Source organism: Salmo salar, chromosome ssa13, assembly GCF_905237065.1.
Source record: "Salmo salar chromosome ssa13, Ssal_v3.1, whole genome shotgun sequence".
Taxonomy (NCBI): Eukaryota; Metazoa; Chordata; class Actinopteri; order Salmoniformes; family Salmonidae; genus Salmo; species Salmo salar.
Window position 1 is genome coordinate 38,228,375 of NC_059454.1, and position 18,418 is coordinate 38,246,792.

Below are 18,418 nucleotides of genomic sequence, written 5' to 3' on the forward strand. Positions count from 1 at the left end.
TTTTGGAGTCAGGTCCAGGAATGGTTGTTATGTCATAATGTCAGGGTTCAGATGGACCTGCAAACTCTATTGTTAGGGGGATCTGAAAAAACCATGATCAGTCAATGGGAAATATCATTATACTCTTGGGTAAAGTATTTACTTTAGGGCAATATCGATAAAAATGTCACCAATAGGAAGGTTCAGGACCCTCGTAAAACATCATAGTTAAATGGAGGGATGTTCTACAAAAGGAAATAGCGAAATAGCATACTGGGAAAGATGGGTTAACCTGTGGAGATCGGTGGGTTGGAGTTGAAATCAGAATGAATGGTGGATTAGCTGCTGTGTGTGAAAATCCAGCACTTGAAGAAAGAGAAAATTAGGAATATTTGTATAATTATTTAACTACAAGTAAATAGCTGTAAGTAGCTGTAGAAGTATGGTTGTCCGTTAGTTTACTCCGATCAGGGTAGGGATGGTAGGGGAGGGAGAAGAAAAGTATAGAGACATTTTTACAAGAAATTAATATAAAGGGGGATTACAAATGGTGCAAACAATTTCAACTACAATCTACACTATATATACAACAGTATGGGGACACCGCTTCAAATTAGTGGATTGGGCTATTTAAGCCACACACATGTTAATGACAGGTGTATAAAATTGAGCAAACCGCCATGCAATCTCCATAGACAAACATTGGCAGTAGAATGACCTTACTGAAGAGCTCATTGACTTTCAACGTAGCACCGTCATAGGACGCCACCTTTCCAACAAGTCAGTTCGTCAGATTTCTGCCCTGCTAGAGCTGCCTCGGTCTGTAAGGGCTGTTCTTGTGAAGTGGAAACATCTAGGAGCAACAATGGCTCAGCCACAAAGTGGTAGGCCACACAAGATCACAGAACGGGACAGGCGAGTGCTGAAGCACGTAGCCAGTAAAAATCATTCGTCCTCAGTGCAACACTCACTACCGAGTTCCAAACTGCCTCTGGAAGCAACGTCAACACAATAACTGTTCGTCTGGAGCTTCATGAAATGGGTTTCCATGGCCGAGCAGCTACACACAAGCCTAAGATCATGCACAATGTCAAGTGTTGGATGGAGTGGTGTAAAGCTCGCTGCCATTGGGCTCTGGAGCAGTGGAAACGCATTCTCTGGAGTGATGAATCACGCTTCACCATCTGGCAGTCCGACGGACGAATCTGGGTTTGGCGGATGCCAGGAGAACGCCATCTACCCCAATGCATAGTGCCAACTGTAATGTTTAGTGGAGGAGGAATAATTGTCTGGGGCGGATTTTCATTGTTTGGTTAGGCCCCTTAGTTCCAGTGAAGGGAAATCTTAATTCTACAGCATACAGTGACATTCTAGACAATTCTGTGCTTTCAACGTTGTGGCAACAGTTTTGAGGAAGGCCCTTTCCTGTTTCAGTATGACAATGCCCCCGTGCACAAAGCGAGGTCCACACAGAAATGGTTGTTTCGAGATCAGTGTGGAAGAACTTGACTGGCCTGAACAGAGCCCTGACCTCAACCCCATCGAACACCTTTGGGATAAATTGGAACGCCGACCACGAGCCGGGCCTTATTGCCCAACATCCACACCAAGTGCCCGACCTCTCTAATGCTCGATGCTGAATGGAAGCAAGTCCCCGCAGCAATGTTCCAACATCTTGTGGAAAACCTTCCCAGAAGAGTGGAGCCTGTTATAACAGCAAAGAGGGGACCAACTTTGCAGGCTATGTTATGCCTGTAGGAAGGTGCATGGGGGAAAAAAAAGTCCAAGAGAACAACTGTGTGTATACTGCAGGGGGAAATCCATCTGAGAAACCACCATAACATGGAGGCAAACAGAAAGAGAGCTAACCTCAGTCACGACAAATTGCAGCGCTCACCATGTGACTGAGACAGGGCGACGGAGAGAGATAGGAGGGAGAGAGAGAAAGGGAGAGAAAGAGAGAGAGATAAATAGATGGACTGAAAGTGATAGAGATACAATGGATAGATACAGAGGATAATCAGCCATGGCCTCAGTGATTTATAACCCCTGACCTTGGTTTCCATTGGGAGAGTTATGGGCTGTGTCCCCGTCTAATGTTGCTACACCCACTGGCGGATGGATGGATGGAGGAGAGGTGGGGGTATCAATCTCATTAGGAGGGGTAAAGATATACACCCCTCTCCTCCTCCACTACCCGCCATGTCCTCTACCCGTCAATGTGTCATGGGATTTTGATTTGCATAATTGGATTTTCAGCGCTCTGAGAAAACAGATTATGCTGAGTGTGATTAACATGACATTCTCGCACACCAGCAGTGTCACTGAGCTGTTTGTGTGTGAGGATATGTGTGTGTGTGGAGGAGTTAAGGGGGTGCTACATAGACATGTTTACATAGCCCTGATTATGTCAAGGTAACACAAAGGGATGGCCTATTTCTCAGGCAGGCAGTCAAGGCCGCTCGCTGTGATTCTATGAAATGCCATACAGTGAGGATTGTCAATGAAGGGTAATGACGGTCCCCTACAGCTTCAGCACTGTGGAGACAGACAGCTGCCTCTTTTTCCGAGAGGGAGGTCAGACTGGGGAACCTTGTCAAAACAATGTTCAAAACCCTCCACGTGGCAGCACGCCCCTCTGGCCTACTCTCCGCTCCGCTGGGAGACAGACCACCATTAGCCATTAATACTCATTAACAACCCTGGGGAGCGTGTGGGGAGCAGGGAACAGAGTAGAGAGCTCTGTCAGAGCAGTGCAGAGAATCACCCTGGAGAAAACTAGAGGATCAGCCAAAAGAACCGTCCAGAAAATAATACCATGGAAAAAATTGTATTTTAGCTGGACAGAAAATGGACTGGAGCTGTGTCTCAAATGGTATCCTATTCCCTTTACAGCGCACTACTTTTGACGAGAGCCTTATCGGTCCTGGTCAAAATTAGTGTAGCATAAAGGGAATAGGGGGCCATTTGGGACGCACCCTGGGAGTTGTTCTGCCCTAATAGGCTATGCAAGTAGAGCAGTGTTTCTTCTATTCTAAAGGGTCTGAGTTGATCTGGTACTAAAACTAGGGTCTCTGTTCAATCAAACCCTGATTGTTTTACCACATAGTTTACCAACAACCTCCAAGGACCTCCCCCATCAGGAAAGATGACGATGATACTCAGAGCAAAGCAACAAAGCCTGAGGAGCACACAGCCTTCCACGGCTAATATACAGTTGGCTGGGTTTTCCATTGGCAGGAAAGAACTGCTACGTCCGGTAAGACTAGCGGTGCGGGTGTGTGTCTATTTGTCAATGTCTAATATTAAGGTAGTCTCGAGGTATTGCTCGAGGTAGACTACCTCATGATAAGCTGTAGACCACACTATCTATCTGGATCATCTATATTTTTTGTAGCTGCCAATTTACCACCACAAACTGACGCTGGCACTTAGACCACACTCAACGAGCTGTATAAGTCAATAAGCAAACAAGGAAATGCTAATCCAGATGCGAGCCTACCAAACGGGCTAAATGCCTTTCATGCTCACTACAAGGCAAGCAACACTGAAGCATGCATGAGAGCACCAGGTGTTCCGGAAGACTGTGTGATCACGCTCTCCGTAGCCGATATGAGCAAGACCTTTAAACAGGTCAACATTCAGACAGATTACCAGGACGTGTACTCCGAGCATGCACGGATCAACTGGCAAGTGCCTTCACTGACATTTTTAACCTCTCCCTGGCAAAGTCTTATACCTATATATTTCATGCAGACCACCATAGTCCCTATGCCCAAGAAAGCGAAGTTAACCTGCCTAAATGACTATTGCCCCTCCACACGGCCTTTTCCCACCTGGACAAAAGGAACACCTATGTGAGAATGCTGTTGATTGACAACAGCTCAGCGTTCAACACCATAGTGCCCACAACGCGCATCACTAAGCTAAGGACCCTGGGAGTAAACACCTTCCTCTGCAACTGGATCCTAGACTTCCTGAGGGGCCGCCCCCAGGTGGTAAGGATAGACAACAACACATCTGTCACGCTTATCGTGCTTAGTCCCCTCCTGTTCTCCCATGACTGCGTGGCCAAGCACGACTCCAACACCATCATTAAGTTTGCTGATGACACTACGGTGGTAGGCCTGATCACTGACAACGATGAGACAGCCTATAGAGAGGAGGTCAGAGACCTGGCAGTGTGGTGCCAGGACAACAACCTCTCCCTCAACGTGAGCAAAACAAAGGAGATGATCGTGGACTTCAGAAAAAGGAGGGCCGAACACACCCACATTCACATCAACGGGGCTGTAGTGGAGCGGGTCGAGAGTTTACAGTTCGTTGATGTCCACATCACCAACAAACTATCATGGTCCAAACACACCAAGAAAGTCGTGAAGAGGGCATGACAACGCCTTTTCCCCCTCAGGAGACTGAAAAGATTTTGCATGGGTCCCCAGATCCTCAAAAAGTTATACAGCTGCACCATCGAGAGCATCCTGACCGGTTGTATCTCCGCCTGGTATGGCAACAGCTTGGCATCTGACCGTAAGGCACTACAAAGGCTAGTGTGTCTGGCCCAGTAAATCACTGGGGCCAAGCATCTTGCCATCCAGGACCTATATACTAGGCGTGTCAGAGGAAGGCCCAAAAAATTGTAAAAGACTCCAGTCACCCAAGTTATAGACTGTTCTCTTGGCTACCGCACGGCTAGCTGTACCGGGCGCCAAGTCTAGGTCCAAAAGGCTTCTTAACAGCTTCTACCCCCAAGCCATAAGACTGCTTAACAATTAATCAACCACCTGGACTATTTGCATTGACATCCCCCCCCTTTGTTTTTACACTGCTGCTACTCGCTGTTTATTATCTATGCATAGTCACGTTACCCCTACCTACATGTACATTAACTTGACTAACCTGTACCCCTGCACATTGAGTCAGTACTGGTACCCCCTGTATATAGCCTCATGATTGGTATTTTTTGAAAATGTATATACAGTATATATATTTTTTATTATTATTACTACTACTACCACCATTATTATTATTATTATATACAGTACCAGTCAAAAGGTTGGACACACCTATTCCTTCAAGGGTTTTTCTTTATTTTTACTATTATCTACATTGTAGAATAGTAGTGAAGGCATCAAAACTATGAAATAACACATATGGAATCATGTAGTAACCAAAACAGTTTTAAACAAATCAAAATATGTTATATTTGAGATTCTTGAAAGTAGCCACCCTCTTTCTTGATGACAGCTTTGCACACTCTTGGCATTCTCTCAACCAGCTTCAAGAGGAATGCCTTTACAACAGTCTTGAAGGAGCACTTGTTGGCTGCTTTTCCTTCACTCTGCGGTCCAACTCATCCCAAATAAATAAATGCTTCACAGAGTTCATATATATATATATATATATATATAGAACTCTGTTTATTTACTAAAACTCTTTTCTCTTAAAACTGCATTGTTGGTGACGGGCTTGTAAGTAAGCATTTCACGGTAAGGTTGTATTCGGTGCATGTGACAAATAACATTTGATTTGATTTTGATTAGTGGGTGTTCAGGTTTTTTCATAGGGGTTATTGTGGTCTGTTCCAGGACAGGATTAGCAGCCTGCTACTGTCCTGTAGGGGTCCATGTGTCTGTGACAACCAGGGCTCTCCAGGCTAAACACTGGGATAGCTGGTACAGACAGAGACAGTGCTGTTGGCATCTGTGTCTTCTTATGAGTCATATTGTGAGTCAGCCTCTGTGGTCGGACTGTCGTCACTTCCTTGTCTGACATATGTTGTATTCTGTGAGCAACACAGTCGGCTCAGCAGAGAAACGTCAATGGCCGGGTGATCAATATCCTTATTTGAACATAAGACTTGCTGAAAACCTCAGAAATCACAATTACCCAAACACAAGCCTGTAGTCCAAGATGGCTCAATAACATCACTCAGCAGTCAGCACGCAAGTTCTCTTCCCCCCTCTCTCTCTCACACCCCCCCCTCTCGCCATGTAGCGTATTTGGCTTGTACAATGATATGGTCTCTAAGCTGTTGAGATCTGATTAGGAACAATCATTCACTTCAGATAACCTTGAGTAAGACATTCTGGGTTTATGCTCTGTCCCAGTATCTACACTAGCATACAGAACGCATGCCCAATTAAATAACCCATTCATGAAATACACTGCTTCATAATAAGTGGTATACCAGTTAGTGACCATGACAACGAGCAGTCTATGGTGACCCAGGGCTGGTAGAGAAGTGTTACCTGAGGGTGTGGTAGCTCCCTGCTGGCCAGAGGAGGGGGTGTCCAGGCTCAGTTTCCTCTTGGCTTCCAGGACTGGGTTCTCAAACTGGGTCTTCTGGTTGATATGGCTGCAGGACATAACAGAACACTAACCGAAGAGCTCAATATACAGTTCATATACACAGAGAGCTACTGTAAATATAGAAAACACTCAGAAATACAGCCTCGAGAAAGGACCAATACACTCTTGTTTAAAAAAATCGGACGGAAAGTGACACCGGCTAAAGGAAAGTGAGGCTTTCGTGTTTTCACAGCTTTCTTATCGTTGTTGTCCCTCTCCTTATAGAGATGTGACACCAGTTATCGGTCTCTTCACTTGGCAGCATCTTTTCATTGGGTAACAATAAAAAAATCTTTCTTGATATGTTTTATTCTATGCTTGTGTCGTGACAAAAACTCCAAACAGGTTTCTGTCTGTTTCCCACTACACTCACAGTATGCAGTGTATTCAAATCCCTGATCACTATCCAGTCATGCAAACCTCCACTTGGCATGCACACAAACTGGTACTGTACAGACTATCTGTAAACCACAAACCAAAACAAAGGACGCCACAGTGCTCCTGTCGACACACCATTTTACTGCTTACCCACTCGACACATTCAGCTGACCTAAGATCAGTGGGATAACCTTATAATCTGACCAAGGTCCATAACGCTGCTCACAATGGCCACGTCAGACTGACCTAGGATCAGGAAAGCAGCCTGTGTGCCTGCTGTGTGCCTGCTAAGCTGTAGTGCTCTCGCGTTTCGATACCAGATTCCCAGGTCAGCACTTTGTGGTTAAACATCTACTATTCAGAGAGGAGCACCCCCCCAGGTTGCATGTAAAGCAAGGAACGCATCTCATCTGCATAATGCGCTTTAACAGTTGTAGCTCTGAGCCAGTCGTGACTAGCTTTTATAAGATGCACAAAACGGATGCCACTCTGCTCCATAAATCAGACGCATGCTGTGTGTGTGAGATACGGTGTGTGTGTGTGTGTGTGTGTGTGTGTGTGTGTGTGTGTGTGTGTGTGTGTGTGAGAGTGACACGGTGTGTGTATGTGTGCCAATCGTCAGTGTATGTGTGTGCGTGCCTGTATGTGTTTGGGTGTGTGTGTTCATGCGTGTCAATGTGTGCCACTATGTGTACGTGTGAGCGTTTCTAAGAAAAGTATTGTTTGTGCTCTCGTTGGGCATGAGTCATGCTGAGAGCTATCCTCCATATCCAATCAGGGAAAAGAAGCCCTCCTCTGTGACTGAGTGTACTCATTCCGCTCCTTTGATTACCATGGCTCTTCTTCTGTACTTTAGTTAGGAAATAATGAGCCATTCTGTTCTACTGTATTCATTCAAAACAAAAAGACAATTTTGTATATATATATATTTTTTAAATGGTTGTCCCGGTGACCCTTAGCATAAACAGATGATGTTCATGTAGCCTCTCCTCTCCTCTCCTCTCCCTCCCCCCCATGGGAGGCTATGCTGGGTGAACTCTGTGTGCCAGTGTGTGTTTCTGAACAGGGTGAGGTCATGCCTGTCACCCCTCCCATGTGCCCCCTGTACCGGGCGGTGGCAACCCTGTAGAGCACAATGGGAAGGCTGTATGGGAAGGCCAGCTGTCCTTAGTCCATCTCGTCAAACTTAAATCATTAGTACAGGCTACATTTGAAAACCACACTGACTGACAGCCTTACAGGTTCAGGTCTGCCTGTCCAGCAGCTCTTAAGGACTTCAACCTGGTGTATATAAATCCCAGCTCATGAAACAAACACGTTATTATCAAATGGCACTCCTTCTAGAAGTCTACTGTACAGTATACACTATGAAACAACGATAACACACGTACTATACACACACGTACACTTGGATTTTGTATTGTAGATATGTGGTAGTGGTGGAGTACTGGCCTGAGGGCACAGTGTGTTGTGAAATCTGTGAATGTATTGTAATGTTTTAAAAATTGTATAAACTGCCTTAATTTTGCTGGACCCCAGGAGGAGTAGCTGCTGCCTTGGTGATCCTTAATAAATACAAAATTCAATATTTACCAAAGCCCATCTGTGCAATCTGGACCAAATAACAGCTAAATAAATAAAAGGAACCATGCCACAACTCCTGTATAACCACAACATTACGTAGAGATACACTGCACCCGGAAATCACAGGAGGTATACTCACTCAACGTAGTAGGTTCCATACTGTGGATCTTCAATCTTCTCCCAGCCATACGGAAGCTCTGCAGGCAAGAGACAGAAGAGGAAGATGCAAATCAGTGTGCATCTACAGCTTCTGGAACAATGGAGACACAGTCTACACACACAATGAGGCACGCGGTTCTGAATGACAACTCACTGCAAGGAACTAAGGATCCAGGGTTTATACACGCCAACTACAAACTACTGAGAGGGCTGCCTTATTTGTCACCGGGTGTTTGGGAGGGGGAGAGAGCGCGAGAGAGCGAGATAGGAAGTAAGGAAATGTGGAGTTATGGCAATCCTGTAAAATAATGGCTTGTCTTGTCCCAGCGGTGTGTGAGTGGAATCTGGAGTGTGTGCTGTCCTGTGACGAACACATGCAGGGGGAAAGAGTGCTTCACGCAAGAGGGGACTGTGGAATTGCCTTTTTGGAGATACAGTGCTGATGAGCTCTCCGCAGGTCTCCCACAAGCCATTAGGGGACAGGGGGCAGGCTGGGTAAGGTAGCGTGCCACTGCATCGCTGGGGCCCGCAGGGCCATGTTTAGCTGTTTACAGTACTGTCTGTCTTGTCTACATGTCACAAGCCTGCAGTGGCATACAGGATCCCCACTCATAGTTCTGTCTAATGGGCTGCATTCAGATTATGGACAGTAATGTGTGCGTGTGTGTGTGTGTGTGTGTGTGTGTGTGTGTGTGTAGGGAGAGTATGAGTGCAACCTTGCTGCAAGATGCTCGTGTAAGAAAGTGTATTGCTCCCACACCGTCTGTATGTGAAAACAAGTGTGTGTGTGTGGTCTTGTTCCTCTATCCTCGTGGGGACTTGAAATGTCCCTTATAAGGATAATACAACAAGGAAAATTCTCCCTCGTGCAGACATTTCCCATGTCCTCATGAGGATATAGGGGATTCTAAACTTAGCGGTTAGGTTTAGGGTTACAATTATGGTTATAATTACGGTTAGGAGTTAGGTTAAGGAGTTAGGGAAAATAGCATTTTGAAAGGAAATATATTTTAAGTCATCAAAAGGATAGAAGAACAAGTGTGTGATTCTCACCTCCATCCTCACACTTCTCCGGGGGCTTGGCCTTCTTGGCCAGCCTGGGGTCCAGCCAGGTAGTGGTCTTGGTGTTGTGACTGTGGAGACAGAGATGCACGACGTTACACGCTGAGCAAAAAGCGTCACAACAACTAGGTGAAGTATAGATATTCACCAAACCACTGTACCCTAAGTGCTCCCTCACCAAACCCCAAACAAACAAATCAAATTAAAGGCCCCTTCAAAATCACAAACCGACAGCTGAAGTAGGAAGCTTACATAGCCAAATACATTTAAACTCAGTTTTTCACAATTCCTGACATTTAATCCTAATAGAAACTCCCTGTCTTAGGATCACCACTTTATTTTAAGAATGTGAAATGTCAGAATAATAGTAGAGAGAATGATTTATTTCAGCTTTTATTTCTTTCATCACATTCCCAGTGGGTCAGACGTTTACATGCACTCAATTAGTATTTGGTAGCTTCGCCTTTAAATTGTTTAACTTGGGTCAAACATTTTGGGTAGCCTTCCGCAAGCTTCCCACAATAAGTTGGGTGAATTTTGTCCCATTCCTCCTGACAGAGCTAGTATAACTGAGTCAGGTTTGTAGGCCTCCTTGCTTGCACACGCTTTTTCAGTTCTGCCCACAATTTTTCTATAGGATTGAAGTCAGGGCTTTGTGATAGCCACTCCAATACCTTGACTTTGTTGTCATTAAGCCATTTTGCCACAACTTTGGAAGTATGCTTGGGATCATTGTCCATTTGGAAGACCCCTTTGTGACCAAGCTTTAACTTGCTGACTGATGTCTTGAGATGTTGCTTCAATATATCCACATCATTTTCCATCCTCATGATGCCATCTATTTTGTTAAGTGCACCAGTCCCTCCTGCAGCAAAGCATCCCCACAACATGATGCTGCCACCCCTGTGCTTCACAGTTAGGATGGTGTTCTTTGGCATACAAGCCTCCCCCTTTTTCCTCCAAACATAACGATGGTCATTATGGCCAAACAGTACTATTATTGTTTCATCAGACCAGAGGACATTACTCCAAAAAGTACGATCTTTGTCCCCATGTGCAGTTGCAAACTGTAGTCTGGCTTTTTTATGGAGGTTTTGGAGCAGTGGCTTCTTCCTTGCTGAAAGGCCTTTCAGGTTATGTCGATATAGGTCTCGTTTTACTGTGGATATAGATACCCATATTTTGTACCCGTTTCCTCCAGGATCTTCACAAGGTCCTTTGCTGTTGTTCTGGGATTGATTTGCACTTTTCGCACCAAGGTACGTTCATCTCTAGGAGACAGAACGCGTCTCCTTCCTGAGCGGTATGACGGCTGCTTGGTCCCATGGTGTTTATACTTGCGTACTATTGTTTGTACAGATGAACGTGGTACCTTCAGGCGTTTGGAAATTGCTCCCAAGGATGAACCAGACTTGTGGAGGCCAACAGTTGTTTTTCTGAGGTCTTGGCTGATTTCTTTTGATTTTCTCATGATGTCAAGCAAGTTTGAAGGTAGGCCTTGAAATACATCCACAGGTACACCTCCTATTGACTCAAATTATGTCAATTAGCCTATCAGAAGCTTCTAAAGCTATGACATTTTCTGGAATTTTCCAAGCTGTTTAAAGGCACAGTCAACTTAGTGTATGTAAACTTCTGACCCACTGGAATTGTGATACAGTGAATTATAAGTGAAATAATCTGTCTGTAAACAATTGTTGGAAAAATGACTTGTGTCATGCACAAAGTAGATGTCCTAACCGACTTGCCAAAACCATAGTTTGTTAACAAGACATTTGTGGAGTGGTTGAAAAACGGGTTTTAATGACTCCAACATAAGTGTATGTCAACTTCCGACTTCAACTGTATGTTGTTATTTTGGAATCAAGTGGCTCTTTAAGGGAGCCTTTGAGGGAGAAATGGAGGGAGGGATGGACGGAGAGGTAGCCAGCACAGAAAAGAGGGAGACAGGTCGTCTGAGGGAGAGGGAGAGATGGAGGAAGGCGAGTGAAGGGATGGAAGGAGAGATGGAGGGAGAGAGGTAGTCAGAGCAGAGCAGAGGCAGACATGCCCTCAGAGGGAGAAATTGCAGGAGGGAAGGAGGAAAAGAGAGAGAGAGAGAGAGAGAGAGAGAGAGAGAGAGAGAGAGAGAGAGAGAGAGAGAGAGAGAGGTAGAGCAGAGCAGAGAGCAGATGCAGACATCTTGCAGAAAGCAGAGAGAAGAGAGAGCAGGCCTTTGGGAGCGTTCCATTTGTCCAATTGTTTCTCCTGTTTCTCTTGCTCAGAGAGAATGAGCTATTGATTTTAGGCCGGCTACAGCACCTGGCTCTGACTTCTGTATGCTGTGTGAGCCACACAAACAGAACAGACTGGTAAACAACGAAGGGAGGGGGAGAGGGCCAACGCTTTCAGCCCAAGCCCAGCACCACTACATCAAACACAGGAAAACAATACACCTGTATTCTAGACACCAGATAGGTTAATATAATGAATAATTTCACAAATCCTATGTCATAACTACAATAATACTATTGTTCACTTTCAAATCGCTGTACTGTGAGCCGCAGAAAAACAAGTAGGACTCTGGATCTACAAGTGGAACACCGAAACTATTCTCTGTACAAACAAATCACCATCTCTCTTTCAAAACTACCTCTCTCTACTACTAGCATCACCAACACCACCCTGGAACTGTACTGGAGTCGAGAACCAGAAGACCAGTACTTACTCTATGAAGTAGACCATGCCCGTCTCTGTGTAGGCCATCTCCCAGGTCTTGGGCAGGGGCTCCTGGCTCTCGTCGTGTGGTAAGGTGTTCCAAGTCCTGAAGTCCATGGCCCCACTACTGGACTGGTTATAGCTGGGTACCGTCTTCCTCCACTCCTGCCCAGCCTTGTCCTTGTGCTCTGCGTGGGTGGCCACAGAGGGAGAGAGGGACAGGGGGAGGGAAAATGGGAGAGAGAAGGGTGGTGAGCGTGTGGAGGCAGCATGGGGAGTCCTGTGAGCTCCCTGCATTTCTCCTTGCTCCTGCTACTGCCGTGCTGCTGCCCTGGACAGACAGACTGTGGGCTCTAGACTGTTACACACAGCACAGAGGGGAGGGAGAGAGAGGACACGGAGGGGAGAGGGGAGGGAGAGAGAGGACAGGGAGAGGGGAGAGAGAGAGAGGACAGGGAGAGGGGAGGGAGCGGGGAGGGAGAGAGAGGACAGGGAGAGAGAAAGAGAGGGTAGAGAGAAAGAGGGTAGAGAGATACAAAGAGAGAGAGACAGAGAAAAGGTGGGCGAGCGAGAGAGAAAGAGCGAGCGAGACAGAAGCGCAGCAAGTGTGCCACAGGATTTGCATGTCAGCAGTGATGTTCTGGAGTGCGAGCGGCTAGCGGGCAGCAATGGGTAGAGCTGACCTAAACTACGCTTCAGACCTACCCAGCACAGAGCTCAGAGCCCAGACCCTATTAGCATCACACAGCCCAGCCCTGTGTGTGTGTGTGTGTGTTTCAGTGTCTGTGTGTTTCAGTGTGTGTGTGTGTGTGTGTGTGTGTGTGTGTGTGTGTGTGTGTCAGTGTGTGTGTGTGCTCTTATCTGGAGGTTTATATTTGCATGCCTCTGACCTAACTCGTTAATGTATTCAGTGCTCAAACCTGTTTTTCCTGATCTGAATGGAGGCAGAAAACGACACATAAAAAGATGAATGCAAGGAGCTGCTGCCAGTAGTACAGTGCTCGACATATTTACATATAAAGAGAAGGAGCTCTTCGTGCTGGAGGCATGGAGGCCTCCTTTGTAACATCAACCATAAAATGTACATAATATCTATCCCCCTCCTGCAGAGACGTGAGGAATAAGAACCTTCCTGGTGTGTGTGCGTACAGACCATGCAGTGAGTACGTCGTCTCGATGTACGAACATAGCCAGTCGTTGAACAGTCCAAGCCTTTATCGAAACAGCCTTAACTACTCTGTCTACAAGCCTGGCTTCAAGACGTAACAGTATTGGTTGATGCTTGTACAATATGTCTTCGCACCCTTTGGCTAAATGACTGGATTACCTACATATACAGTTGAAGTTTACATACACTTAGGTTGGAGTCATTTAAAACTCATTTTTCAACCACTCCACAAATTTCTTGTTAACACGCTATAGTTTTGGCAAGTCGGTTAGGACATCTACTTTGTGCATGACACAAGTAATTTTCCCAACAATTGTTCACAGACATTTCACTTATAATTCACTGTATCACAATTCCAGTGGGTCAGAAGTTTACATACACTAAATTGACTGTGCCTTTAAACAGCTTGGAAAATTCCAGAAAATGATGTCATGGCTTTAGAAGCTTCTGATAGGCTAATCGACATCATTTGAGTCAATTGGAGGTGTACCTGTGGATGTATTTCAAGGCCTACCTTCAAACTCAGTGCCTCTTTGCTTGACATCATGGGAGAATGAAAAGAAATCAGCCAAGACCTCAGAAAAACAATTGTTGGCCTCCACAAGTCTGGTTCATCCTTGGGAGCAATTTCCAAACGCCTGAAGGCACCACGTTCATCTGTACAAACAATAGTACGCAAGTATAAACACCATGGGACCACGCAGCCATCACACTGCTCAGGAAGGAGACGCGTTCTGTCTCCTAGAGATGAACGTACCTTGGTGCGAAAAGTGCAAATCAATCCCAGAACAACATCAAAGGACCTTGTGAAGATGCTGGAGGAAACAGGTACAAAGTATCTATATCCACAGTAAAACGAGTCCTATATCAACATAACCTGAAAGGCTGCTCAACAAGGAAGAAGCCACTGCTCCAAAACCGCCATAAAAAAGCCAGACTACGGTTTGCAACTGCACATGGGGACAAAGATCGTACTTTTTGTAGTAATATCCTCTGGTCTGATGAAACAAAAATAGAACTGTTTGGCCATAATGACCATCGTTATGTTTGGAGGAAAAAGGGGGAGGCTTGCAAGCCCAAGAACACCATCCTGACCGTGAAGCACGGGGGTGGCAGCATCATGTTGTGGGGGTGCTTTGCTGCAGGAGGGACTGGTGCACTTCACAAAATAGATGGCATCATGAGGCTGGAAAATTATGTGGATATATTGAAGCAACATCTCAAGACATCAGTCGGCAAGTTAAAGCTTGGTCGCAAATGGGTCTCCAAATGGACAATGACCCCAAGCATACTTCCAAAGTTGTGGCAAAATGGCTTAATGACAACAAAGTCAAGATATTGGAGTGGCCATCACAAAGCCCTGACCTCAATCCTATAGAAAAGTTGTGGGCAGAACTGAAAAAGCGTGTGCAAGCAAGGAGGCCTACAAACCTGACTCAGTTACACCAGCTCTGTCAGGAGGAATGGGACAAAATTCACCCAACTTATTGTGGGAAGCTTGCGGAAGGCTACCCGAAACGTTTGACCCAAGTTAAACAATTTAAAGGCAATGCTACCAAATACTAATTGAGTGTATGTAAACGTCTGACCCACTGGGAATGTGATGAAAGAAATAAAAGCTGAAATAGAATAATAGTAGAGACAATGATTTAACATTTCACATTCTTAAAATAAAGTGGTGATCCTAACTGACCTAAGACAGGGAATTATTACTAGGATTAAATGTCAGGAATTGTGAAAAACTGAGTTTAAATGTATTTGGCTAAGGTGTATGTAAACTTCTGACTTCAACTGTACATCCTTCTCGCTGCTACTTCAATGGGAAAACAAAGCCATCGTGAAAAGCATCCATTCAATCAAGAGGCTGAAGCACCAGGGATAGATCGGTGACGTGGGTATGATGCACTACATCGGTAAAGGTAGAGCTGTGTCTCTTCATGAAGAAAATAAGCCACAGTGGAAAGACACTAAGTGTTCTCTTCATCCCACGCATTGTCCCATTGTTGTGTGTGCCCAAGGCCATAGAGATGGTGTGCATTGGAACAGCTCAGTCCTGCACGCCACACTCATGTGGCTTTCTTTCTGTGGAGTCCCTGGCCTGTCTAACTGTTCTTAGACCTGATTTTCAGTCGCTTTTCCCTTGGCACTTGAACGCCAAGGTCGTGGGTTCGATTCCTTCTGGGGCCACCCATACCAAAAACGTATGCATGCAAGATTAAATCGCTTTGGAAAAAGTGTCAGCTTAAATGGCATATATTTAATTATTATTTTTATGCATTCAGAAACAGTCTCAGAGTAGAAGCGCTGATATAGGACCAGTTTGTCTTTTAGATAGTAATGAATAAGATTATATGGACAGCGGGAACCTGATACTAGATCAGCAACACGTATACTGAGACACTTTATGAATAAGGGCCCATTCCTCAGCGACTTAACTGTACTCAGAACTGTGTTCAGCCTTCCTGCCCTCAGGGCCTGCCCAAGGCCCCTCTAATATGCCTGATCACAACTGAGACATTTTAAATCAGGCAGAGAGAGGACGGCCTAGGTGCCCAGCTGCAGTCAGGACCCTAAGGGGCCCATGGCACCAAACAGACTGACCGTCTAACGGACGGGAGGGCTATATTGTCCTCTCTCTCTGTTATTGGCACCATTCAGACTTGGAGTGGGGTAGTGCCCTTCAGACGGGGCCAGGGTGAGCCAGAAAGAGGACACAGGGCTATGGTCAGAAGCTAGGCAGGGTGTTCCAAACCAAACAGGGGACAGCTGTGCTGTGGGAGCAGAGAGGAGCAAGAGCCAGCTGGAAGTACTCCAAGCCCAGAGGAGAGACACTACCGGGGGAGCCGGTAGGGCAAATGGCACACAGGCAGATGCTGCTCCAGGGATAGAGAAAGGGAGAGACGGAACAGGTCCTATTGTGTCCACTGACTACTCATCCATTAGATCTTCCATTTCTTTCATCTGATGAGAGTGGCATTTCTCTGGAACGGTGCACCACGAATGGTTTGTGAAGGCTGAACTTGAAAAACTAAATGTGACTAGTTTGTAGGGCTGGGAACTGCCATGAACCTCACTGTACGATATTATCACGGTACGTAGGTGTCGGTATAATATGTATTGTGATTCTCCCAATTCTATATGTATTGCAATTCCGAATCAGTACTGCAGTTTTTTTTGCTGCTAAAGTAACAAAAAACACATTACTATTATTATTACTGTTCTTATTTTATTTTTTACAAATAGATACAAAAACAACATATCGATATCTACCTGTATCACCCCCCCATCACTACTAGTGTGATCCCCCCCATCACTACTAGTGTGATCCCCCCCATCACTACTAGTGTGATCCCCCCCATCACTACTAGTGTGATCCCCCCCATCACTACTAGTGTGATTCCCCCCCATCACTACTAGTGTGATCCCCCCCATCACTACTAGTGTGATCCCCCCCATCACTACTAGTGTGATACCCCCCCCATCACTACTAGTGTGATCCCCCCCCATCATTACTAGTGTAATCCCCCCCATCACTACTAGTGTGATCCCCCCCCATCACTACTAGTGTGATCCCCCCCCATCACTACTAGTGTGATCCCCCCCCATCACTACTAGTGTGATCCCCCCCCATCACTACTAGTGTGATCCCCCCCCATCACTACTAGTGTGATCCCCCCCATCACTACTAGTGTGATCCCCCCCATCACTACTAGTGTGATCCCCCCATCACTACTAGTGTGATCCCCCCCATCACTACTAGTGTGATCCCCCCCATCACTACTAGTGTGATCCCCCCCATCACTACTAGTGTGATCCCCCCCATCACTACTAGTGTGATCCCCCCCATCACTACTAGTGTGATCCCCCCCCATCACTACTAGTGTGATCCCCCCCATCACTACTAGTGTGATCCCCCCCCATCACTACTAGTGTGATCCCCCCCCCATCACTACTAGTGTGATCCCCCCCCATCACTACTAGTGTGATCCCCCCCCATCACTACTAGTGTGATCCCCCCCATCACTATAGTGTGATCCCCCCATCACTACTAGTGTAATCCCCCCCATCACTACTAGTGTGATCCCCCCATCACTACTAGTGTAATCCCCCCCATCACTACTAGTGTGATCCCCACCCCCCATCACTGCTAGTGTAATCCCCCCCCATCACTGCTAGTGTGATCCCCCCCCCATCACTGCTAGTGTGATCCCCCCCCATCACTGCTAGTGTGATAAATGCTGTCTATTCTCAACCCGTTGTGAATAACAACCTACGGCACTTTGTTTCTGAATATGTTTACAGTTCATGTGAGAGGATACTGTCTTTGAGGGAATCTCAACATGTATCCCTTAACCAGGGATTTCTACATTATTGATCTAGCTAGATGGACAAGCATACTACTACTTCACTTTGTAGCGTTCAGAAGTGTCCTTCTGTAAAGAACAGATCATCCTGGGGTGTCCTCTTTGGGGAAAAGAGGTAATGAGTGTGAAGGGTAGAGGGAATGAGTGTGAAGGGTGGAGGGAATGAGTGTGAAGGGTGGAGGGAATGAGTGTGAAGGGTGGAGGGAATGAGTGTGAAGGGTGGAGGGAATGAGTGTGAAGAGTGGAGGGAATGAGTGTGAAGGGTGGAGGGAATGAGTGCGGAGGGAAGGAGTGTGGACGGTGGAAGGAATGAGTGTGAAGGGTGGAGGGAATGAGTGTGAAGGGTGGAGGGAATGAGTGTGAAGGGTGGAGGGAATGAGTGTGAAGGGTGGAGGGAATGAGTGTGAAGGGTGGAGGGAATGAGTGTGAAGGGTGGAGGGAATGAGTGTGAAGGGTGGAGGGAATGAGTGTGAAGGGTGGATGGAATGAGTGTGAAGGGTGGATGGAATGAGTGTGAAGGGTGGAGGGAATGAGTGTGAAGGGTGGAGGGAATGAGTGTGAAGGGTGGAGGGAATGAGTGCGAAGGGTGGAGGGAATGAGTGCGAAGGGTGGAGGGAATGAGTGCGAAGGGTGGAGGGAATGAGTGCGAAGGGTGGAGGGAAGGAGTGCGGAGGGA

The 18,418-nt window shown here is 46.2% G+C and overlaps 1 protein-coding gene across 1 annotated transcript in view; it reads right to left on the minus strand.

Moving 5' to 3' along the window:
* Window positions 1-18,418, minus strand: part of LOC106567150 (membrane-associated guanylate kinase, WW and PDZ domain-containing protein 3) — a 192,983-nt gene that overhangs the window by 17,428 nt on the left and 157,137 nt on the right. The window contains 4 exon segments of the mRNA XM_014136132.2: window positions 6,231-6,337; window positions 8,432-8,489; window positions 9,505-9,584; window positions 12,221-12,398. Coding sequence (XP_013991607.1) covers window positions 6,231-6,337; window positions 8,432-8,489; window positions 9,505-9,584; window positions 12,221-12,398 — 423 coding nt within the window.